The sequence below is a fragment of the Myotis davidii genome, unplaced genomic scaffold (genome assembly GCF_000327345.1).
Source record: "Myotis davidii unplaced genomic scaffold, ASM32734v1 scaffold455, whole genome shotgun sequence".
NCBI classification, from domain to species: domain Eukaryota; kingdom Metazoa; phylum Chordata; class Mammalia; order Chiroptera; family Vespertilionidae; genus Myotis; species Myotis davidii.
In genome coordinates this window covers 2,526,605-2,551,494 of record NW_006287459.1, presented here as the reverse complement: position 1 = coordinate 2,551,494, position 24,890 = coordinate 2,526,605, and the positions used below count along the sequence as shown (strand labels likewise).

The 24,890-nt window shown below is 43.1% G+C and overlaps 1 protein-coding gene across 7 annotated transcripts in view; it reads left to right on the top strand.

Annotated features, from left to right (window-relative positions):
- FRYL (FRY like transcription coactivator) overlaps window positions 1-24,890 on the top strand; it is a 174,177-nt gene that overhangs the window by 139,578 nt on the left and 9,709 nt on the right. For 5 of the 7 annotated variants that reach the window (XM_015560996.1, XM_015560992.1, XM_015560995.1 and 2 more), the window contains 9 exons: window positions 1,744-1,905; window positions 2,255-2,329; window positions 2,647-2,823; window positions 6,970-7,173; window positions 9,567-9,731; window positions 15,086-15,336; window positions 17,686-17,893; window positions 20,075-20,224; window positions 20,897-20,995. In XM_015560996.1, the coding sequence (XP_015416482.1) occupies window positions 1,744-1,905; window positions 2,255-2,329; window positions 2,647-2,823; window positions 6,970-7,173; window positions 9,567-9,731; window positions 15,086-15,336; window positions 17,686-17,893; window positions 20,075-20,224; window positions 20,897-20,995 (1,491 nt within the window). Of the gene's footprint in view, window positions 1-1,743; window positions 1,906-2,254; window positions 2,330-2,637; window positions 2,824-6,581; window positions 6,591-6,969; window positions 7,174-9,566; window positions 9,732-15,085; window positions 15,337-17,685; window positions 17,894-20,074; window positions 20,225-20,896; window positions 20,996-24,890 lie in introns of all 7 variants that reach the window. The other 2 variants (XM_015560990.1, XM_015560991.1) reach the window with 2 other exon arrangements.

Below are 24,890 nucleotides of genomic sequence, written 5' to 3'. Positions count from 1 at the left end.
TGAGGGATGACCGTTTGTCTGAACAGCAGGCTATGTGGGGCAACTCTCCCCCCCCACCCCCCGCCCTGTGCACGAATTTCGTGCACCGGGTCTCTAGTATTAATATAAATCTCATGTAAAGATTTGGGACCCTTGCTGGGAACCCCGTTTTTTTTCTTCAGCACCTAATCCCAATCTTGGTGCTATTGAAATGGTCTTTTACAAGCCAAAGAAAGAATTTTTCAAGAGAGAAGTGAAGTTATGGACCAAGTATTGGAGGGGATTTGAGGAAGATACAAGTCGAAGATCTAACCACATTTTAATTGATTAGGAATACTTAAATTTTAAAAACTGTTTTGCAGTTTAGTTTTGATATTAAAATTTATCCAGAGCTTATTGGTGTGTTGTTGTTTTTTAAGATAGAAAGCATGTTTATTGCTCAGTTAATATCATCTGAGAATTTCTAATATGGAGTGCATGGGGAAATTATAAAGTGGACTTTCCTTTTTTCCAGGTCAAACCATACAAATCAATGGAATAACTGAGGCAGTGATACGAATTCTCAAAACATTTGATATACTTAATTTCAGTTTTTTCTTCAAAACTTCCTAAGTACCTGCAATGCGTAGGCACTGGAGATATACTAGAGCAGTGGTTCTCAACCTGTGGGTCGCGACCCCTTTGGCAGTCGAACGACCCTTTCACAGGGGTCGCCTGAGACCATCCTGCATATCAGATATTTACATTATGATTCATAACAGTAGCAACATTACAGTTATGAAGTAGCAATGAAAATAATATTATGGTTGGGTCACAACATGAGGAACTGTATTTAAAGGGCCAGAAGGTTGAGAACCACTGTACTAGTGGGACAGAGATGAGTCAACGTGTGGTCCAGTCGACTGTTGTGGAGGAAGGGAGATGGGCCCATAAACAAATCACTGTCCAAGTCTAGTTACCCGGAGGTGGTGGTACCAGAGAAGGCCTCCTTGGAAGTGTGGAGTCGCCCTAAAAAAATAGATAGGGGTTTGCTTTGGTGAATATTCCATGCAAAGTGGGCAGCATGGCCTGTTTGGGAAACAATAGCAAGTTTCGTTTTGCTGGTGTGTGGAGTTCAGAGCCGAGTGGAAGTGGGCACCAGATTATAAAAAGGGACTTGTACAACATGCAAATGAGCTTGAATATTATTTTCAAATGCAAATTCAAGACAGTTCACAAAGCCAAATATATATAAATGAGTTTTGAATCTTCATAGAATTTATACTGAAATAAATTTTGGATTTGTAGTAAGAAGCTACACAGATATCTTTCTCATTGAAGTTCTTACTTATCTTGGATCTTTGCAAAAGCACATTATTGACGTGCTTAACAATGTGCATTGAAAAAATACCAAAATGTTAATAGATGTTAAATCTGAATAGTGAGATTTTCTTTTTAATTATTTTTACATTTTCTGAGCTTTCAAAGAAGATACATTTTAAAATCACATGGGGAAGATTGGAGGTAGTTGTTTTTAAAGAAAGCAGATCTATACTGAAAATAGAAATAAGCTCTCTGATAGTCTCAGAGACTCTAATAAAGTGAAATCTCTTGATTAAAAAAAAAGACAACTTTGATTTTTGTAACATCTACCACATGCTAAGTAATTTTTCTCCTTATGCCATGTTTTGGTTGGTTGTTTTAAAAAAAAATGTAATAGATATACTGTCAACCCTTTTATGTTGAAACATTTGAGTCAAACATTGGCATTTTGTTTCTGTGTAGACACCAATTATTGGAAACAAATATGGTGATCAACATACCACAGCTGGAAGAAATGGGAAACCCAAAGTTATTGCTGTTACTAGAAGTACTTCTTCTACTTCCTCTGGTTCTAATTCTAACGCCTTGGTCCCTGTTAGCTGGAAGAGGCCACAGTTATCACAGGTACGTAAAAGAACATCAAAACTGGACATTCATGCCCGCCTGGAGTGGCTCAGTTGGTTGAGCATCGTCCCATGCACCGAGAGTTGCCGATTCAATTCCTGTCAGGGCACCCAGCTGAGTTACGGGTTCCATTTCCGGTTGGGGCATGTACGGAAGGCAACTAACTGATCAATATTTCTCTCTCCCCCCGTCTGCCCACCCCCCCCCAAGCATGTCCTCAGGTGAGGATTTAAAAAAAGCCCTGAACATTTGTGGAATAGAAGAATCAACTTTATTATATGTATGAAAACTTGAGAAGTTGTGTTATTTTATCAGGAATCCTAACATTTGAAATGTTTTTCCCCCTTAGCGAAGAACAAGAGAGAAGCTAATGAACGTGCTTGCTCTCTGTGGCCCAGAGTCTGGCCTCCCGAAGAATCCCTCAGTGAGTAATCGCGAAAGCATGTGGAGAGGTTTTAAAAATCCTGTGGTGCCGTGAAGAAAGGGAAAGTATTGTCTCCTTGCTTGGCTTTTGTAACTTAGCGTAGTACTGACTAAGCATGAAAAAGCATGACTGGCCTCTGTGGCGCTTGGCAGCTGTGCTAATTAAGGATTCAGCCAGTTAGATGTCAGCATGAAGACCAGGGAAAGCTCTGAGTTCACTGACAGTTGAGGCCTGCAGTGGCTCTTAGGGCGAGGGCGTCTCCTATGCAGAATGACAAAGCTGACTGGTGGCTTTTTATTCTTTTGTGGGGGGGTCAGGTGGTATTTTCTTCTAACGAAGATTTGGAAGTCGGTGACCAACAGACTAGTCTAATTTCTGCAACAGAAGACGTAATTCAAGAGGAAGAAGTGCCTGTGGAAGATAATACCAGTGAACAACAGTTTGGAGTTTTTAAGGATTTTGACTTTTTAGATGTTGAATTGGAAGATGCAGAGGTAAGGATCTGGGCTTCCTATTGTAATATTTATAGAATAGTTGTAACTGTATAAGAATTAAAGATTTGACCATAGACTCTTTCCTTATTAAGGTCAGTGTAAGGTCAAGAGTATAAAAACCTAAATTGGGAACTAAATATGATTAGTACAGTCAGTCCAATAGCAGAATAAATCTGAAATAAAAGAGGAACATCTAATTTTTTGTCTTTATCTTTTAAAATAGAAAGTAAGAAATGGATTTCTTCCAAAGTCCTTTTCTTAATCTTTTTTTATTTTTCAATTACAGTTGACATTTAATATATTCGTTTCAGGTGTATAGCACAGTGGTTAGGCATTTATATAATTTACAAAGTGATTCCCACCAGTAAGTCTGGTACCCACCCGACACCACACATAGTTATTACAATATTATTGACTGTATTTCCTATGCTGTGCCAAAAGTATTTTTTAAATTTAGGGTGAGCTTAGGCTTAAATGCTTGGCATGTGATATAGAAACTAATGTGCAGCAAAACAGTAAAATAATTAAATTTATCAGACAATTTTAAAGAGCGTGACGCTTACACTAACCTGATGGTTCAAAAGAATTTGAGTCTCTTAAAACTTCTTCCTATAGCACATGACGGGGAGGCTCTTCCTGTGACATTCCTCACCGCTTTCTGCTTGATGATGTAGCAGTTCTCTCAAAAGCCTCATTTCATCAAACACCCAAAGGGCTTTCTCCTCGAGATGGATTCAGTTTAGATCAAATTGATGCTTGTGTCCGTTCAGATGCTTTCCAAGTGGAAAACCCAACTCAGAAAGTGGGTTTCTGAGCTCACACAGCCGAGCCAGGCAGTCAGGGCTTAGAGATACGGAGCACGGCGGTCTCTGCGTCTCTCTCTGCTGCTCTCTACGCTCTGCCTTTCTCTCTAAGTCAGCCTGACCTCCGACGGCAGAGAGATGGCTGTCCCTGCTGTGCGTGGCCTCACGTCCACAGCAGCGGTGCTCAGAAGTGGGGTCCCTTCCAGAAATGCTCTCCTGAGAGTAAAGAAGTTGCTCTCCTAAACTCTTAGCGAACTTCTCGTCACATCTCCTTGGCCCACATTGTGACACGTGCCAGTTTCTGAAACAGTCACAGGGGCAAAGCGAATAGGTTTGCCCTGGTGCCTTGGGCTACTCGGGACCTGTCCCTGTAACTGAGTCCCTAAATCACAGTCGCCCAAACATGGGGAAAGCTTATGTCAAATAGGTTAAGAAAATGTTCATTCTAAAAGTGTTAGCAATATCTGCATTCAAGAGCCTCAAGCGCCTTATTTGGTATCCATACCATGTCATCGGTATATCTTGCTCCAAAGAATTTAAAGTCACCCATATAACGCGTATGCATTCAGCTCTCTTGAAGGGGTGTTTCCTTTGGCCCTCCTAGGTGAGGTGCAGGAATGAGGTGTCAGGCCTGTGCCATGTCACATCATTACTTGTCGATGGGAAACCAGATAGGGAGGTCTTGCATGTTTCAGCCTCCCCTGCAGAGAGGAGGAGATGACCACAGAGCCTCAGAGAGGTGCCTCTACACTAGCTCAGGGGCTATGCAGGATTCTCTGATAGTTCACCATTTACATATTCCCAGAAACGCTTGTACAGGTTCGCTAGGAGCCCCACAAGTATTATTCAGCAACTTGTAGGGCAGTGGCTTTTAAACGTTTTGGGTTTTTTCCCCACTGTGATCCATAGTTAATACATTTTATATCACATCCAAATATATACATGCACACACTTTTTTTTTCTTATAACTGTAATTTTTTTAACTTTTTTTTTTTTTTTTTACTCCTCACCCGAGGATATTTTTCCATTGATTTTAGAGAGTGGAAGAAAGAGGGAAAGACAGAGAGAAACAATGTGAGAGAAACACATCAATTGGTTGCCTCCTGCACGAGCCCTGACCAGGGCCCGGGCCAGGGAGGAGCCTGCAACCAAGGTATGTACCCTTGACTGGAATCAACCCCAGGACCCTTTGGTCTGCAGGCCGACGCTCTATCCATTGAGCAAAACCAGCTAGGGCTACATGCACACACCTTTACAATAAAATATTCAAGAGTGTGCCTCCTTACCCAGGGCTTTATGCACACTGATATTTTCTGTTATCTCCCTTTCATTTTATATTTGTTTTCCAAAAGGGCAGGTCATCACCCTCTAGAATTAATTTCAGAAAGTGTGATGAGCTCAGTGGTTGAGTGTGGACTGTTCCATTCCCAGTCAGGGCACATGCCCAGGTTGCAGGCTCAATCCCCAGTATGGGGGGTGCAGGAGGCAGCTGATCAATGCTTCTCTCTCAGCACTGATGTTTCCATCTCTGTCCCTCTCCCTTCCTCTCTGAAATAAAAATATATATGTATATTTTTTAAAGTGTGATGGGTTGAAGAGACCTGCTGCCCTACCTCACGGGCATGTGCAGCTGCTGAATTCTTTTGCAGTTATTTGCTTTTTAGAGTTCAGAATTTAAAACTTCTAAAGGTTGGCCCTTGACATTTTGGTAATGTTAGGATTATTTTTGTGGGGTTTTTTTTGTTGTTGTTGTTATTGTTTTTTAAGAACACTAAATGCTTCCTAGTTCATCTAATACTCTAAATTGTCCGTGGTGGTAAAAACCGCTTTTGAATACAACTTCAGTCATATGAAATTAAAGATGCTTATTACAGGTCCATCTTTAATTCCAATGACAGTATTTTGGGGAGAGTGGTGCTAATTTCTGCCTCATAATTAGGCCAAATCAAATGATAGAGATTTTCTAAAAATCTAAATATAGTCTTGCTTAAAACAGGGTAACAGGAAAGACTTTGCTACAAAACAAACTTAACTGCTAATGAAACCTTAAAAGCCCAGTGCGTGTGAGGGCTGTCGCCATCACTGTGTATGATACACAGTAGTATTTGAAACGTGTTCCAGAAAGGTGGCTCTTCAAGCTCCGGCCTGCAGAGCCCGAGGCCTCTGGGACATGCGCTGGAAGCAGGGAAAGGGCCAAGGGCCAAGTGGCTAGAGCTCCTGCTCTTCATCGATTTTATACAACTGGCTTCCATCTTAAATTTTATTTGAAATAAGTATTCCTCTGCTTTATTTACCCTTTTTTTGTTGTTGTTAAGGCTTTGAAAGCCTCTATTCAGGACAATCCCTCTTGAGTAAAGGAACACAAATAAATCACATTTTGCTGGCCCACTCACTGTGATTTGTCATGTCAGGGCTTAGGAAAGAGCCTTAAGAATTATATCCTTACAAAAGGAGGATCAGCTTAGGGTAAAAGAAACTTACATAAATCTGGGTGAAACATATTCCCTCTAGACCTTTTGAAGTGGCCAGAGTTATGCTGCAATAGCTGAAACTGTTTTATAATAAGAAATGACCATTTGGTTTAGTCGGAACCATCCTACAGACTAAAACAATTATGACCTTGTATGTTGTCAACTCACTGTTAGTTTAAGTCAGTTTTGCATTGTATCAAGTAGTAAGTCTATGTGAATTTTGAAGATTTTTTCTTACAGTTTGTGTTGCTGAAGTGTACCATAGAAATGTTGTTTTCATTGTCTGTCTCTGACTTCTCCACATAGCTTTGCATTAAAAAGTAATTTAAATCACATGTTGGCTTCTTGCACAAAGCTTAATCCAGAGCTTGAATCAGTCTTTGAGTTAGAGAAATCACAGAGTTGTCCCCAAGAAGTGTAGTGTATATTTAAATGTCTGTCTTCGTTCTTGCTAATTCTGTGTGTTTTCCTTTTTGCTAACCAGGAGCTGCAGGTAAGTTGCAGCCTGGTGTTGTGGGTTGTGTATTTGTTGTTGTCCGTGGTGTGTTTGTCTTCTTTGTGATCTCATTGTGTTTGTGTGTTAGACTAGAAATGGCCTAGACAGTAGATTTTGTCGGTCCCCAGTAATCGATATAGAAAGTTAAGAAAATTACTTAGTTAAAATGAGGATTTCAACCAAATATTTGGATCTCTTGAAGTATAAATATTTAATGATGTCTTAAAAGTTTCAAGAAACTGAAGGGCTGATTGAAACTCTGCTTATGACGATGCACTGAGTATGTTTCATCTTAGTGTATGTTTCCCCGGTGTATTACATTTACTGCGGTTACCAGCGCCTGTTTGAGGTCTTAAAAGTCACATTGCTTTTCCAGGGAGAGAGTATGGACAATTTCAACTGGGGAGTCCGCCGGCGCTCGCTGGACAGCATTGACAAAGGGGACACGCCGTCCCTCCAGGAGTACAAGTGCTCCAGCAGCACCCCCAGCCTCAACCTGACCAACCAGGAGGACACGGACGAGTCCTCGGAGGAGGAGGCGGCCCTCACAGCGAGCCAGATCCTCTCGCGCACGCAGATGGTACCCAGTCACCTCCTCTCACAGCGACGGCTGCTCTCCTGACCCTCTTAACCTCCAGCCTAGTAATTCCTGTGTGTTGGTTATTCTGGTTTTCATTTCAGTTGGGGTAAAATGCACACACTGAAATGGAAACACAGACTCGCAGCAGTAATGTGGTATGCCGTTATCCCTGACGTACAGGGCGTGGGTGCTGCACACCCCATGGCTAAGACAGGTTTTACACCGCTTCCCTCCCGGCAGCGGCTAGTTGGTCTGGGCCTTTTCAGAGGACCTCCCGTGAATGATGCATGTTTTTAGTATCAGCATGAAGACCAGTTTGCTCCCTGCTTTTCTCTTCTAGTCAATGTGGAAAGATTGAGCACGACTTTGGTCTCACAATCAAGTCAGTCAGAGGGAGCCTCTGACTTGTATCCCGTGGGCTGATGACAGAGAGCTAAAGAATGAGTGAAAAATGAGTAAAAGAAGGCTGTGGAATAGTCGGGTCCTTTGGAAACGTGGGGGCGAAGGAAGGTTAGGAAGGTTAGATGCAGTGTGAGGAAGGGTGTGTGGAACAGCCGTGGTGCATGCAGTAAAGAGTCAGCGCGCGTGGAGCAGGTGTACCTGTGTCCACAGTGTGCCTTTCCACGCGGAACTAGCGGGCCTTTCCTTACTTGGCCCCACACTCAGTCTGCTGGCAAGTTGCTGGCAGCGATGCTGAATGCCGGGCTGCGCGGGATTTACACCAGGTGTACAGTTGTCCGTTTGTGGTTGGCTTTCTGTCGCCTCTCATTCTTTAGCATCTCATTGCCTGCCCCACTGTGTCTCTCAACTAACCCCACTTAAGTATCAGAATGATAAGCGTTATCCTTCACTGAGTGTGTAAGATGTGCCAGTCTCTGCTCATGGGGTTTTACATGTATTAGTCACCATAACTCCCGAACCACCGACCTACGAATGGTTGTTGCAGTTCTGCAGACTTGTCCTGGGCCCCCGCGGCGAGGGAGTGGGGTTGAGCCAGGCAGTGTGCCTCTAGACCCATGGTTCTCAACCTTGGCTGCACATTAGAATCACCTGGGAATCTTTTAAAATACTGACTTCTGGGCCTCATCCTCCAGAATGAGGCCAGAAATCAGGATTTTAAAAGATTCCCAGGTGATTCCCAAGATTGAGAACCACTGCTCTAGACCCATGCTACCCAGGCTTGGTCCTCCATGGGACTGTCTTCATGTAATCAGGGTGGGGAACCTTCTGTCTGCCAAGGGCCATCTGGATATTTATAACATCATTTGCGGACCATATAAAATTATCAGATTAAAAATGAGCCTGCTACAATTGGTCAGACATTTAATTAACTCACCCCTAATGCCTTGGCAGGGCCAGACCAAATGATTTTGCGGGCCGGACGGGCCCCGCCCCTGATAAAGGAATGGTTGGGTTCCCAACTACAGTGACGGAGTGAAGGAGGCACAGGCCCTCCCAGGAGCCAGATTGTAGGCTCAGAGGCTGGCACTGCCCCCTACCTGCGGTGCAACTGTGCTCACAATACTCCCTCCCGCCCCCAGGCCCTTGCCCGCCCCTTTAAAGCAGGACTCCTGACTGTATCTGCCTCCTGTCTCAGGAGGAGGAAAGCCACCTGGGCTATAGTGAGTGTTTAATCAGGTTCACTAGCTCTCACGAGAGCCTCGGGCAGAATCACTGTCTCCTCATAAGGCCAACCCCGTCATGGTGGCCGTGAGATAAAAAACTTGAAGTAGCTACCTCCTGGGGCGGGGAGGGAGGGGGGGTCGGGGGAGTTTTTTTCCTACCTACTTGAATCACAGACTTCATATTTCTTACGTTGAATACTGACCATGAAAAATTTACAGCCTACTTAAAAGAGGAAAAACTATAATATTTTCTTTTCAGTTTTTCTAATTAATTGGTACTACTTTTCAAAACTATAAACCAGCTAATGGTGCACTGCCCTGATTCTTTTTGTATCACTGACGTTCCGTGGTACCGATTTCCGTTTAAGTCGGTGAACGGCGGTTCACAGTGAAAACTACCGCTGCTGCCCGAGACTCGGCGCGTGCGTGTCACCAAAGCCCCAGGAGGAGCCTGCCCGCAGACACTCAGACCAACCGAAAACACAAACACTGCTGCCCAAGTGTGCACGTGTCCGGGAGGAACACAGTTACGCGGACCTCTTCCCGTTGTTAGTTTTGTTTAGCAAAGCGTAGCCTCCCGTGCTGGTGGGTAGCGGCCTGCGTTAGCAGCACCCGTTCGGATAGAGACTGGATGGAGCACAGGCCATTTTAGGAAGCTAAAGATCTTTCTAAGCCCCTCCCGCCCCCGCCCCCCAAGCCTCCCCAATATGTTATGATATAGAACATGTTTCATAAATAAGTTCCCTGTTTTCCTGTTTCTCCTTTTAGTTAAACAGTGATTCTGCTGCCGATGAAAGCACACCCGACCACCCTGAGCTGCTCCAGTCCCAAGACTCCACGGGCAGCATCTCCGCAGAAGAAGTGCTCCAAATCAGAGATGAGACCCCCAGTTTGGAGCCCTCTCTAGACAATGCTAACAGCCAGCTGCCTGAGGTGGGGAGCAGTGGGGGCTGGTGCATGGCCAATCTGGGCTCCTTTTAGCCTTCGAGCATCCCTTGCTTTCCTCTCAGAGAGAGTCTTCACCCGATAATGCTAAACATTTGATTTGTGTGCGGTATTTCTAACCTGGCGGGTTATTTTGACATAAAACAGTCAAATCGGATGATGAAAAACAGCCGGTGGATGAAGGAAATGACCTGCAGGTTAGAAATAGCCCCGAGTGTCCTAATGAGCATCTGGGCTGCAGAATATGATTCGGTTCCTGTGCAGCCGCTGCGGGGCGGTGGGCACCTCGGGGGCGCTGCCGCCTCTAAGGGCCGCTTTGCTTTTCCGTTTCCTTTCGCTGTGTGTGTGGGGTTCAGTAATCGGTGCTGGGATTGGGAGGGAACCTCAGGCCAGCTGTGTTAGCAGTTGTTTAAATGAAATCTTTAAAAAAAAAAAAAAAAGACTTTGGAACTACTAGCGCTGTGTTTTTCGGCAAGGCCTGTGAGAAGTAAGCCAGATTCCAAGCTAATGACTGACTAAAAATAAGTAAGTATTAGTTTTCTTAGTGTATTTTTTTTTTAAGATTATTATACATACTTCTTTTAAAACAGTGATTATATAGCTCTGTTATATGTGTTTTCGTGCCTTGGTAACTGTTAGGGAAAAACTCTATTTTTTCAGTGTTAAACAAATTAATGCAGTCAGTAGATCTCATCATTTTAGTAAGTTGAATTCTCACGCTCTTATTAAACTGATAGTCTCTTTTACATCTTTAACAGCAAGCAGACATATTTTGAAATGAAGGCATTTGGGTGGCTTTTTAAAAATGCTCCTACTGGTCTAGCTGGAGTTTAGAGCATTCAGTTCAGCAGATGGTCACTGAGATTTTACCAGATGCCAGGCTTTCAGTGAGGTGCTGGGGAGATGGACCGGCATGCGCCCTGCTCTCGGGGAGACAGGAGGTGAGAAAGGAGCATTTCCTTTCAGTCTGAGACACTCGGTGACACAAAGCTCAAGGCTTTGTGGAAACTCGAGGCTGGCCAGCGGTGCAGGGGGCGGTGGTGGTGAAGGACAGGCTCCGTGGCAGTCGGGCCCTGCCAGGCAGAGGGACCCCGTGTGGAGAGGCACGGCCGTGGGAAATGAGTCGGTTCCAGTGACACCCGGAAGCGCAGTATTTCTGGAGAATACAGTGGAGGAGAGAGGGTTAGGATCTAAGACATGAAGGGTCCTGTGTGCCGTGCTGAAGATTGAGACTATCTTGAGAGGATAGGACGTCATGCCGTCACGATTTGCCTGTGACAGGCACTGAAGCAGATGCCCAGCGGGTGCGCCCCTGCCATGTGCTGGGCACTAGTCCAGGCACCCGGCTCAGAGCGCTGTGTGAAGAGACAAAGGCTCCTGGGTTGGGGAGCTCAATTCCAGCAGGGGAGACATAACAAACAGTAAAACAAATAAAACATAAATACTGTATCAGAAAGTGATCATCTTACTCAGGGGTCCTCAAACTTTTTAAACAGGGGGCCAGTTCACTGTCCCTCAGACTGTTGGAGGGCCGGACTATAGTTTAAAAAAAAACTATGAACAAATTCCTATGCACACTGCACATATCTTATTTTGAAATAAAAAAACAAAACGGGAACAAATACAATATTTTATTTGCATGTGGCCCGAAGGCCGTAGTTTGAGGACCCCTGGTTACTCATACTAAGAAAATCGAACGGCGATGTGGTCTGGGTCGGGGAGAGGGTTGGGTGGGTGCGTTTGAGGTGAAGCCGAAGGGGCAAGGAGCCACCCCTTGACGATGTGAGGGGAGTGTCCGGGTGCAGGGAGCAGCCGGGGACATGGGGGAGTCGGGCTGGGCTCTCCTGGTCGCCATTGGAGACTACACAGCAGGCGGCCATAGGAGGATTTTAAGCAGAAGGACAGGGTCTGATTTATGTTTCTTGTTTAAATCTCAGCTTTTCTTATGGAAAAAGGAAAGTAGGTTCTTGTACCTGCCACAGGCAGCTTGTTGCATTCTAGGCACCTATCATCAGGGGAAGGCTAGGGTCTGCCTTGTGTTTTAGCAGAGTCTGCATGGTAAGAGGTGTGGAGTGTGGACTGGAGGAGGCTGAGATAAGGAGATAATGTTAGAAGAGATGAAGAGGGCCTGAACTAAGACCAAGTGCCTGGGCGGGAGAAATGTTTACAACCCAGGACTGGCGGGATTTAGAGGTGCACCTTAAATGGACGATAGTTCTTTCAGCTGTTGGGAGGCTTGTTAAGTGAGCATTAACTACCAGTTCATAATCCCGTGTCTAGCTTGGATCATAACGTTAAAAGGTCAACAGACATTCTCATTAGAAACCATGGAAACAGCCGACTGATGCTAGAAATACCTTCTTAAGAAAAGCAGTGTGGTTAATGATTATATGTCTTAATATTGTTTAACAAATAGGGCACTCTTCATTTTTGGTTATTAAAAAGCTACAAGCATACTAGACTACTTCCCAGAAATAATTCATATATTTCCATTTAGTATGGTATATTGGAAATTGTGTTATTGCAGATGGGCATTCACTCATCCAATAATACTTAGTGGGCTTACCTCCTAGGCACTATAAAGTTCCTGATGTTATTTCCTTTCCTAAAGGAAAAACACTTCATTTTCTAGGGTTTTTTCCCCACAGTAGTGGGTTTCATTAGTAACATAAACTATGTGAACTGGTGGATAAGAACGAAGGAGGTATTTTTAAACCATAGTATTTCATTTAGAAACAGTTCTATTGACATTACAACTATCACCCAAAAGAATGCTGTCCCAGAGAAATAATACAAGCTTGTATCTGTTGGGTATGTTGGCCTAATTTGGTTTTCCCTGCTCTGCCTAAAAATGTCAAATGACCCCAAAATGCCCCCTTTTTAAGGAAGTATGAAAGCCCCAAGATATTGACATAAAACCATAACTCTATTACTTAAAGCATTTTCTTAAAATAAGGAATAGAATTAATTTTAATAGGTGAGCTATTTTACGAATGAAGAAAAAAAATCTATTCCTAGGAGTGTTTTTGAATTTTTCTCTTAGATTATGTTAATATCAGGAAGATAAAACAACAGGCAACGGTGTTTCATGTCATGACTATAACTTCTGGGCTGGAAGGGAACTCGGTTCTGAACTTGTGTTTATTAGAAAAACCTTCACAGAGGATTTCTTCCAGGGTTTATAATAGTTTGGAGACCAATTCATGGGTGACAGAAATTATTCATTATAGGTATTGAACCTTTGAAGGTAACAAAGTATATTTGTGTTTGTCTAATAAGAAAATTTGATTCTCATAATCCACATATAGCCATGGAATCCATTCCATTAGCCCAAAAGCAGTGTCTTCATGAAATCTAGGTGCTAGAGCAAATTTCAGTGTATATTATGTGATATATATACAATTATAAAATGTATTATCCAAGAACAAATGACAACCAGACATAGGTATAAACTAATGAAAAATGGGGGCCTTAAACTAAGAAGTTTGGTGGATTATTTCAACCTGATATGTTTAAATTGATGTAGAAGGAAAAATTAACACCAATAAAAATTCTAGGAATGTCTCTAGCACTGTCACATAAACTGTCTTTCCAAATAACTGATGCTTATTACTTAATGACCAAATCATCAAAAAAATTTTAGATGGAAACCTTTGAGTGTGGTGAATATAAGGTATTGGGATGACTAAGGAATACTTGTACTGTATTTTTTTTGACGTATTATTCTGTGAAGACTCAATCCCTTCATGCACACCTTGTATTTTCTTGCCATATTTCTATGCCTTTGACAACTTCTAATTCCTTTTCCCTGAAATACTACCAATCTTAGCTTGGGCTGTTATAACAAAATACTATAAACTGGGTAGCTTATCAACAACAGAAATATGTTTCTCACAGTTCCAGGGGCCAAGAAATCCAAGATCAAGGTGCCAGCCGATTCATGGGGCCCTCTTCCTGGTAGCAGATGACCGTTTTCTTGCTGTGTCTTCACGTGGAGGGAAAAGAGCTGGCTAGCTCTCTGGCCTCTTTTAAGGGCCCTGATCCCATTCAGGAGGGCTCCACTCTCATGTCCTGATCACCTCCCAAAGGCTCCACCTCCGAATACCATCCACGGGGGTGTAGGGTTCCAAATGTAAATTTTGGGAGGACAGACATTCATTCCACAGCTCAACCCGGTCTTGTCACAGCCCATCACATGTTTCCTCCAAAGAGAAGGCTCTCAATTGTTTCAACCAGGTGGGATCTTTCCCTTCTTTGAGGAGCAGCAGTCCTTTGTCTGTGGCTTATGGTATTTACCTTACATGTACCATATTCATGTATCTGCACCCAGCCCAGAACCTGATCAGAATCCTTTTATTATATAAATTTTACAAATGAATAAACCAAGGCCCAGGCTGGTCAAAAGTCAAGGGTTCTGACTTTCACTTACTTTTCATATTTTGGAAGAATAATCTATTTTTGTCCATGAAAATAAGATAAGAAACTATCGTAAAACTAAGTAGTAACTTGGGTCTAAGCAATACAAGAAGCTGGCCTTTATTCTTAAAACTGTAAGGGACCAAATAGTGCTTATTTTCAAACCGATTAAACGAATATCCATGCAAATTTGTATTATCATTTGCTTGGGGTTAGAAGAATGCAGTCATCCTGTTTGATAAATGAGCTTGTAATTCATTTACTTTTCAAAAACAAAAGTCTAAAAGTTCCCAGTGGTTTCTGAACTGTAACTCAGTGACGTAATAAGGTTGTGTGGTCTTAACACCCGAAAGCAATTGTTACATCACAAGTATTCAGCTCATTTATGCCAGGAAGACCATGAACCATCATTGTTTCCGTTTAATTCTCCTGATTAGTCAAAACCTGTTCCTGATTCATGGGCAGCCCCACAGGGCCAGTGGGTTAACTATTTTGAATTATCCCCCTTCCTTATATCTAGAATTTACTGGATATAATGTTCTGGTATAATGAAAGAAATTATATTTTATGTGAGAGAATTTATAGTAATATAAACTTCTTATGTAGAATTAGAATATGTATGTGAGAAGATATTTTACCAGAGAATATATTTCTAACTAAACACCTAAATCCTCTTAAGAGAACTCCTTGGTGTTTATATGTGGCAATAGTGATAACATATTAATTTCCTTTTTTAAAAACCTGGGAACTATTTCTAAAAAAACAACTTTATATAGTCAGAATCTAAAAAATTCCAAAAATGAAACTGTATGAATGAAGACAACTTAATAAAATACTTGTATATCGATGGCAATAGTCGTTTATTTTATGTTGATAAATTGTCTGTTTTAACGTTATTAAAGTCCATAAAAATACTGTTTTCACAGGATACAAGTTCAGTATTAAAGGAGGAACAAGTTATTACAGCCTTTGGAGATGTGGGGGCATACGTAATTCAAGAACAGCAGGATTCTCTCGTGTGTCAAGGAATTCTTGATTTAGAGGAAACTGATATGCCAGAGCCTCTGGCCCCTGAGAGCTACCAAGAGTCCATCTGTGAGGACGATGTCACCTTAGCTCTGAAAGAACTAGATGAAAGATGTGAGGAGGAGGGAGCGGATTTTTCTGGACTGTCTAGGTGAGAAGAAGGCATCACACACACTTTCATGAGATGATATCTTTGCTCCCACCCCCTCCCAAATATGACCCTCTATTCCAGTTTACTTTCATTTCTGTGTATGTTTCAGTCATACTATCTTGGTTTTTAAAGATAAAATGGTTTACTGTGGTGGGTTGTGTTTTTTTTTTTTGCTAACATTCACTTAAAGAAAAACAAATGAGCATTTCTCAAGGCATAGTGAGTGTCGTTATACATTTTTAGAAGCAGCAAATACCTATTTTGGCAGAATGCCTAATAGCGAAATGTTAAGTATTGGGCCATAGCCAGATCCAAGTATCAAAATCATGGAGTGAACTTCTATGATACCAGGATAAATCTGAAATGTATCTAAAAATGATTTCCCACTTTCATTATCAGTGGTCAGATTTTTCAAGTTTGATATATAATGAGCAGAAGTGATGATTTTTTAGTACTGTCAGACTGTGCCTTCTAAAGGTTTCTCTAGTCTACAATCTGACACTCCTTGATAGTTAGTCTTACACAGAAATATTTAGTAATCATCAAATGTCAGTTTTACTCGTACAATAGAAATTATTCAGTTGTACCTCAATTGATAATAGAGTCTGAATATGTATAACAGGTGAGGATAATGTTCACTCTTAGTATATCTGGAGTCTGACCTACATATGGACGTGGATCTTCAGACGTTAGCAGCACCTTGTTGGTGTTTTTTATTTGGATCCGACAGTAGCCTATACACCCGCTCACTCACCGATCACACTCAAGTTCAGGGACGCCAGAGGCGATGTGGGGGCAGATAGCCAGCTGTTCATCTTTCTAAAAGGCTGAAGTCCAATGGTTTTCTGATACTGAAATGGAATAGAGCATCCCTGCTAGTTACAAAGGCACATCTACTCAAGCATACAGGATACATTTTGTTCAAATCAGTCACCCCAGTGACATTTTAAAAATTAAGCTTTTTGAGGTGTAATTTAACTGTTCACTTCAAACATCTGCTTTGTTTTCATCTTTTCCCCCAACCTTTACTCAGATCCTTCTCCTGTGATTCCTGCCTTGTGAGGTGGAACAGGCACCTGCAAGGCCTTGAGGAACCCGTTTCTTTATGGAGTGTCTGGCACAAGCTCTGCATCCTCAAGTCCCAGAGTTGCACACTTCATAGACTGTCCAACCCAAATACATCTTTCTTTTTCTTCTCTCATTCCATTTTTTGTTATCTGACTCTTGGGATTATAAATTCCTTACAGAAAATGGCTAGGTCGTATGTTTCTTTTGCATAAAATCTGCCACTGCCATATTGCTGAGCACGCAGTATGTGGAGTAGCTGAGCTGGCACTGCCTGTCAGGGCTTTGATTATCGGGATTGGACCCATAGTCCTGGACTCAGACTCTAGTGCTGTCATTTCCTACCCAACAACCTAAGCACATTATTTAACCTCCCTAAACTGTTTCTGCCCAGCTGGCGTGGCTCAAGTTGGTTGAGCGTCGTCCTGTGCACCAAAAGGTTGCCAGTTCTTTTCCCAGTTGGGGTACATACGGAAGCAACCAATTAATGTTTCTCTCTCACATAGATCTCTCTCTCTCTCTCTCTCTCTCTCTCTCTCTCTCTCTCTCAAGCATGCCTTTGGGTAAGGATTAAAAATAATAAAGAAGCAAACTTTTTTCCTCATCGAGAAAATGGAGATAATAGTGCCTAACCCTCACAGCGTTGCTGTGAAGAATGAACGAAACAGTCCATATAAAGTACCTGACACAGCCCTTGACACAAAGTACATGGCCAAAGCTTTTTTAATATCATCATCATCAATTTGGGCCTCCAAAATTGACCATTTAAAATGGAAAATTTTTTAATTTATTGAGGTAACTTCGGTTAATAACATTATATACATTTCAGGTGTACAACAGTGTAATTTGACATCTTGTATACGCCTGCATGTTTACACCAAGAGTCTACTTTTTTCCATTACCGTATATTTGACCCCTTTACCCAATTCATCTTTTCTTCACTCCCTTCCCCTCTGGTAACCACCATTCTGTTGTCTGTATCTATGAGTTTGTTTATGCAACATGAAAGCTTTCTAATCTGAATTATTCATAGCCATTACTGAAATTAGTCCATAGCGCTGGCATGTCATAGGACTTGGGTTGTTTTAAGGTTAGTCGAGTGAAATTAGATTTCTAATTCCAGAGAGGCTAAGCCGAAGGTGCTAACCAGAAATCTGCTTACTTGTGCTTTCTTACAAAGTTCTGTTTGTTGTGCATTCGTAAGAATCGTGTGTACTGGATGACTAAAAGCATGCTGAGGAACTGAGTCTGTTCTTCTATGATTCCTGTGATCTGTGTTAACAGTCAAGACGAGGAAGAGGAAGATGGTTTTCCAGAAGTGCAGGCGTCGCCTCTGCCGTCGCCATTCCTGTCTGCCATAATCGCCGCCTTCCAGCCGGTGGCCTGCGAGGACGAAGAGGAAGCCTGGCGCTGCCACGTCAACCAGATGCTGTGTGACTCTGATGGGTCCTGCGCCGTGTTTACTTTCCATGTGTTCTCCAGGCTGTTTCAGGTCAGGGGGGTTTAACTTTCTGAATTCACATCATTGTTACCTGATCAAGTTACGGTGTTTTGGTCTCAAATCAGTATCTCAAATTTTAATACTGCCACTGATTTTCTTTAAAATTTTTCCCCCTAAGATAGTGATACTACTAAATTCACACTGTGACACTGTACTGCTGCTGGTACTATATACAGTGACTACTCTAGGTAGCTCCCTTGCAGCAGTTAGAATAAAACTTCAAAACAACTGATAAATTTCCTATAGCGTACCTACCAGGCACCATCGGGGATATCAAAGAAATATAAGGCACTAGAGGCCCGGTGTATGAAATTCGTGCACTGAGGGGGGGTGGTGTTCCCTCAGCCCAGCCTGCACCCTCTCACAGTCTGGGACCCCTCGCTCCTTACCAGCCAGCTCTCTGCTCCTTATCGCTGCCGCAGAGAGGCTCCCGCTGCTGCACTCACCAGCCGTGAGCCTGGCTTCTGGCTGAGTGGTGCTCCCCCCATGGGACCGCACTGACCACCAGGGGGCAGTTGAGCGTCTGTTCCCTGGTGGTCAGTGCGCATCATGGCAACCAGTTGTTCTGTCTTAATGGTCGCTTAGGCTTTTATTATATAGACTTGAGGCCCGGTGCACAAAATTTGTGCCCGGGTAGGGTCCCTAGGCCTGGCCGGCAATCAGGGCCAATCTGTGGAGTGACTGGTGAGGCGATTGGGTGGCCCCTGCTGGCACCTGCCACCGCCGCCAGTCACCTCCCTCTGTGGGGCGACCAGCAGGGCAATCGGGGTCCCTGCTGGCACCCGCCTGGCACCACCCACTCTCCAGCCCCGCCACCACTGGTCGCCTCCCCCTGGGGCCGGCAGGCTGGGGGCAGCTCCTGCGTTGAGCATCTGCCCCCTAGTGGTCAGTACAAGTCATAGCGACCGGTCATTCCACTGATCGTTCTGCTGTCGGTCGATTTTCATATTAGGCTTTTATTATATAGGATTGTCCCTGCCTTCAAGGAGCTTATAGTCAGTATCCTAAAAACAGTTTAAATACTAAGTTAATTAGTATTTTCATTACTGTGTGGGGACCTTAAAAAATTTAAGATTGCTTCTAATCCTAAAAATAATAATAAAACAATAATGAACCAACATTTATTGAGTGCTCACTACATGCTAGGCACCTTGCTAACTTCTCTACATCAAGTATTTCATTCTTACAACAGACCTATGGGATGTAAATATTTTTAGCATTCCGTAGCTAGGGAAACTAAGGCACGGAGCAATGCCACCATTGAAGTCGCTGTCCTCTGAACTACCTACCACGCTTCCTCCCTCGCTGAGCCAGTTTTGCTCATCTTGGAAGAGCCTGCCAAACACATTTACTGTTGGAGCTTTCCCAACCATTCCAACCTCAGTCTCTCCCTCCTGGACGTTCCTCAGTGCTCACTAACGGGACCACGGACTTAATTCTGTACTTTTGCATTGCTACTTGATTTTCTGCTTATGTTCTTTTCTTTCCTTTGTCATTCGGAGTTTCTTGATGCCTGCAATTGTGGCTTAGGCCTCTTTTGAAAAATAGTCATAATGACACCTAAGAGTGCTGCACAGCCACATGCAGGTACACACCGTCTGTATAATTATTAGACTAAGAGTAATATAGTCTAGTTCACTGAGTGCTCATATGGCTCAGACATTATCTGATTATTTTATGTGGATAACGATACTTGAGTGTTGAGAAGACGTTACTCTTAATGCATTTTTCTGACTTTGATCATTAATGTCAGGTGGCAGTCCATAGCCAAGGATAGTAAATTACATTTACAAAAATTTTTTTTTCAGGTAGAACTAAACTTTAGAAACATGGTTCCTCAGATATGTGAGGACTTTATTTCCAAGGGTGTGTAGCATGTACTTCTAATCTCTCTCTCCATAAAAAATATCTCCGGAATGGGGGAGTACATGGCATGTGTCACTAGTTTTCTTTGTTCAGTAATACTGTTTCATTAATATTTGATCATTTTTAGAAGCTTTTCCTAAAGTGGTGCCTAAAAACATGGATTTACAGATCAGTTATTAGAATTCTGTATGTTGCTACAATAATCTCAAAAGAAAACATTGCCCTAATTAATAAATTATGCTTCTTAAAGATGAAAAGAGGCCTTCGTAGGAAATATTAAACTTTTTCATATGCTTTTCTCCATAGACAATTCAAAGGAAGTTTGGAGACATAACGAACGAGGCAGTCAGCTTTCTTGGCGAGAGTCTGCAACGCATTGGCACCAAATTTAAAAGTTCGTTGGAAGTGATGATGATGTGTTCGGAATGCCCGACAGTCTTTGTGGATGCTGAAACAGTAAGTTTTTACATGCGGGCTCATGAAAAAGACTACATTTGAATGGTATCATTCAATAAATAGGCTAATTCAGAATTTTGAAGTGTAAAAGTCCATATTTTCCAACTTGCTTGTAAATACATAGCAAAATACAATTCTAGTGTATTAGATGCAGTGACCTGTGGCTGTGTCTGATCCTGGCCCCTCCCTGCCCGCACCCTCCAGAGTCCTAGATGAGGAAGCTAACAAGTCATGCGGTAGAGATGTCCACTTTTTTCATGATTCCTGAATAAAAGCGGGGAGGGGACGGTTTAGACCTCCCCCGTTAAGAACAGGGTTCCTTGGTCTTCCCACCCTGTTTCCCAGCATATTTGGACCTGATGCATTAAGATACTTAAGGAAACTAAGGTTTAAGAAGCTCCAGAGGTGTTGCTTTCAAGGCAGATACTGGTCTGACATGCCATTCTTGCCCGAGCCAGCATTTGACAGCGTTCGAAGGCCCGCTAGTCCTGCTGACATCCTGGAAACCCCACTGATGCTGCCTCAGCCCTGAGGATGGGGCCGAGTGCAGGAAGGGAACTGGCACCGCGTTGGGCCACAGACCAGCCAACAGACATGCCATGACCCAGAAGTGGCCGGTCTCGTGACCGTGACCAGAAATGGTAACCTGGATCACTGTTTTTGATTTGACAGCTGGTGTCGTGTGATTTGCTAGAAACACTCAAGTTCAGTGTCTTGGAGTTGCAAGAACACCTGGACACGTACAACGCCAAGAGAGAAGCAGCCGAGCAGGTCAGTCCCTTTTTACGGTGTGAAAAGAATAGTTTGCTTTCTTCCACCCCTCCAATTTCCTGTATTTATTTTTTAAATTAAAATGATGGTTAATGAGATTATATAGCTTTCAAGGGTACATTTCCACGATACATGACCTGTATATTGCACTGTGTGCCCACCACCCAAAGACAAATGTCTTTCGTCACCTTATATTTGGCCCCCGTGACTCTGTACTATCCCCCAGCACCCCTCCCTCTGGTAACCACCACACTGTTGTCTGTGTGTGTAAGTTTCAGCTTTCTATTCCACATACGAGTGAAATCATTTGATTCTCAGCTTTTTCTGATTGACTTATATCACTTAGCATAGTATTCTCAAGGTCCATCCACGTTGTCCCAAATGGCAGTATTTCATCTTTTCCTATGCTGGTATTCCATAGTGCAGATGTACCACACCTCTACCCAGCCCTCCATCACCAGGACACTTTGGTTGTTTCCATGCCTTGGCCACTGTGAGTAATGCTGCAGGGAACAGGGGTGCATATATCTTTGTGAATAAATGTCTTCAAATTTTTCAGGTAGATGCCTAGGAGAGCGATTGCTGGGTCATATGGTAATTCTGTGTTTTTTTTTTTGAGGAATCTCCATGCTGTTTTCCTTAGTGGCTCTACCAGTTTACATTCCCACCAGCAGTGAATGCGGGTTCCTTTTTCTCCAGAACCTCTCCAGCACTTGTTATTACTGTCTTGTTGGTAACAGCCATTCTAACAGGTGTGAGGTGGTGTTTCAATATAGTTTTGATTTGCATTTCCCTGATAGCTAGTGAAGCTGAGCATCTTTTCACATATATCTGTTGGCCACTTGTATGTCTTCTTGGGAGAAGTCAGTGGGACTATGTCCAACTAAAAAGCTTCTGTACAGCAAAAAACCACCAACAGGATGAAAAGGCAGCCAATCAAATGGGGGAAGATATTTGCAAACAACAGCTCCAACACGGGGTTAATATCCAAAATACTATTTACAAAGAATTCATACAACTCGGCACCAAGCAAAGGAGCAATCCAGGTAAAAAATGGGCGGAGGACCTGAAGAGCAGTTTGCTTCCGGCACTAGAAGTGTTATCCGGCTGCTGAGTAGCTGAGAGAGAGGAGGACCTCTGAGCACGTGCCTCGGGGTTTTCCCCGAGCATCTGAGGCCTCTGGGCTCTGTCCGGTGGGTGCCTCTCTGGCTTTCCGAGGTCAGCCCTCTGAGAGCACAGTGGGAAATCTGAGATTTATCAAAAGCTTCCGTGTGCAGACCGCATGGCAAGTGGAGAGAGAGAAGTCTTTCTCTGAGGATACATAATGGTGTGGTTGAAAGAATCTGCCACCTGTGACCAGGCTGTGAGCGGTTTCCTGTGACATGTGCGCGTGGGCGGGCAAAGGCAGAGGCGAGCGCGTGGTAGATGATAGGTAGCGCCTGCGAAGAGGTATTTCTTCATCTCCAGTCTGGCAGAGCACAGCAGTTCTCTTCCCGGGGAGTAAGCGCTTTCAATTAGCAGGGGCAGCGAAAACCGAAAAGAAAAAAAGAAATGCTTTTCCTTTTCACACAAACTGTATACAGTAGACATTTTTTAATAGAGTAGATGGGTCTTAAGTATCCATCACAGGTAAAGGCCTATGAAAAATGAAGTATAGAACCTATCTCTTATTCCTTTAATAGTCCAGATAAGAATACAAGGCACAAGTACAGTATGTGAATAATTAGGGACAAAAGTAAAGTGTCACTTAAGGTATAACTATAAATAAAAGTACTGGCAATGAAAGAGACTTCCCAAAATTGGAAGGTCACTTGGGCTGATAGGAAACTTCATGGAATGAGATAGGACCCTAGGCCTTGACAGATGGTAATTTTAGATTGGGGGGATTATTTTAGGGAGAGAAGATGGTATGAGAAAATACTTGTATTAGGGCTTTCCGCCCTTATAAGGAAAAGGGATCTTATATGTGGACTAAAAGAATGTTGACAGATTGGAAGAATTTTCAACATCAGGAAAGAAATGGGCAAGATCTGGTCATCTTACAAATAGTAATGCTCTGTACATTCTCAGACATGTCTTTTGGGTACATATGTCCTCTTACCAGTTGAGTATCCAGGAGTGGAATTGCTGGGTCATGGTATATCCGTATGTTCTACTTCAGTAGATGCTGCCAAGCACTTTTCTAAAAGAGATGGTATCAATTTACAGCCCCTTCAGCAGTGTGTTGCTTCGTATCTTTGTCACCACTTGGTATTGGCAACTTAAAAAAATTTACTCATTGTGGTAGGTGTGTGGTAGCATATTTGACATTATTTTGCATTTCCCCTGATGAGTGTTTGAGCAACATTTCATATAGATAATCTTCATTTAGATGCTTTGTGAATTGTGCCTTTTCAAGTACCTTGTCCATTTTTTAAAATGGGTTACTTGTGGTTTTCTGATTGATTTCTAGTTGTTTTAAACCCACGCCTTTTATTGGATGGATGTATTACACATTTTTCCCCTCTGTGGCTAGCATTTTCAGTATTGTGATGGCATCTTTCAATAAACAGAAGTTTTCGGTTTTAATTAATCCCACATTATCAGTCTTTTCCATTACGGTCAGTGCCTTCTGTTTCTTCAGGGACGTAGCTTATCCTGGAAGCTGCAGTAAACTGTTACAGTGGTGACCCCGGTGCCTGCCCCTCTGTCCACACCCCTTTGCTGTTCTTCTGTCAGGAGATGGAGTCCGTTCCCCCGCCTCCGGGTGGAACGGCCTGTGACTGTTCTGACCAAAGTTAGACACGTTGCTGTGCGGCTTCGGAGACTAACACGTCAGTGGTCTTTTGCAGCTTCTGCTTTTGCCATCCTGCTGGTCAGAGTGTAAATTGGGAGGAATTCTGAAAACCTATTTGGGCTCTAATCTACCAATGCAGTTAGTGAGACCTATTAGAAATCTCAAATGGGGCAGTACTGGCATAAGAATAAATAGACCAGCCCTAGCCGGTTTGGCTCCGTGGATAGAGCGTCAGCCTGTGGACTGAAGGGTCCCAGGTTCGATTCCGGCCAAGGGCACATGCCCAGGTTGCAGGCTCAATCCCCAGTCGGGGGCGTGCGGGAGGCAGCTGATCAATGATTCTCTCTTATCATTGTTTCTATCTCTCTCTCCCTCTTTCTTCCTCTCTGAAATTAATAAATATATTTATAAAAAAAGAATAAGTAGACCAGTGGAATGTAATAGAGAATCCAGTAACAGACCCGCATATATAGTCATATAACTCACAGCAAAGGTGCTATTGCCACGCATTGGGGAAAGAATGTCCAAGAAGTTATCCTGAATCCATTAAATATTTGCATGGGGCAGAATGAACTTTGGTTCTTTTCTGAACTACCATCTCCCTGTTTCTTGTCCCCCCCCCTACTCGTTGTTACCTTTTTTCCTCCTTTCTGGTCTTTTCTATCAACCACATATTTTTTGCTATTCAGTTTCCCCTTTAATAGTTTCTCAGTTATACATCCCTTTATTGTTCCTGCGTTTCCCCAGGATCGTGGGTGAGTGAGTGAGCGCCCTAGGTGTTTATCGGGGCCCTGCCGTCTAGACAAGCACTGGACAATTTGTCTTCCCAGACCACGAGACCAGAAATCTCCACTTACCTTTTTAGACTCCCAGATGCTGCTGCTTGGTTTCTAAGCCTGTCTGTCTGCACGTGATAAACGTAGGAACAGCGAGTGTCCCTCAGGGGAAATGACACGCTGACTGTTCAGGTCCCTCCTCTGCAGTTACTTCTCCCAGTGCAGTGAAACCGTAGGCCGCCACTTTCTCTCCCACCTCTGTGCCTAGGGACGTGCATAAGAGCGTGCCCTTGAGTAAACACCAGGATCCATGTAGGACCCCCTTCGGTGCTTTTCTCATACT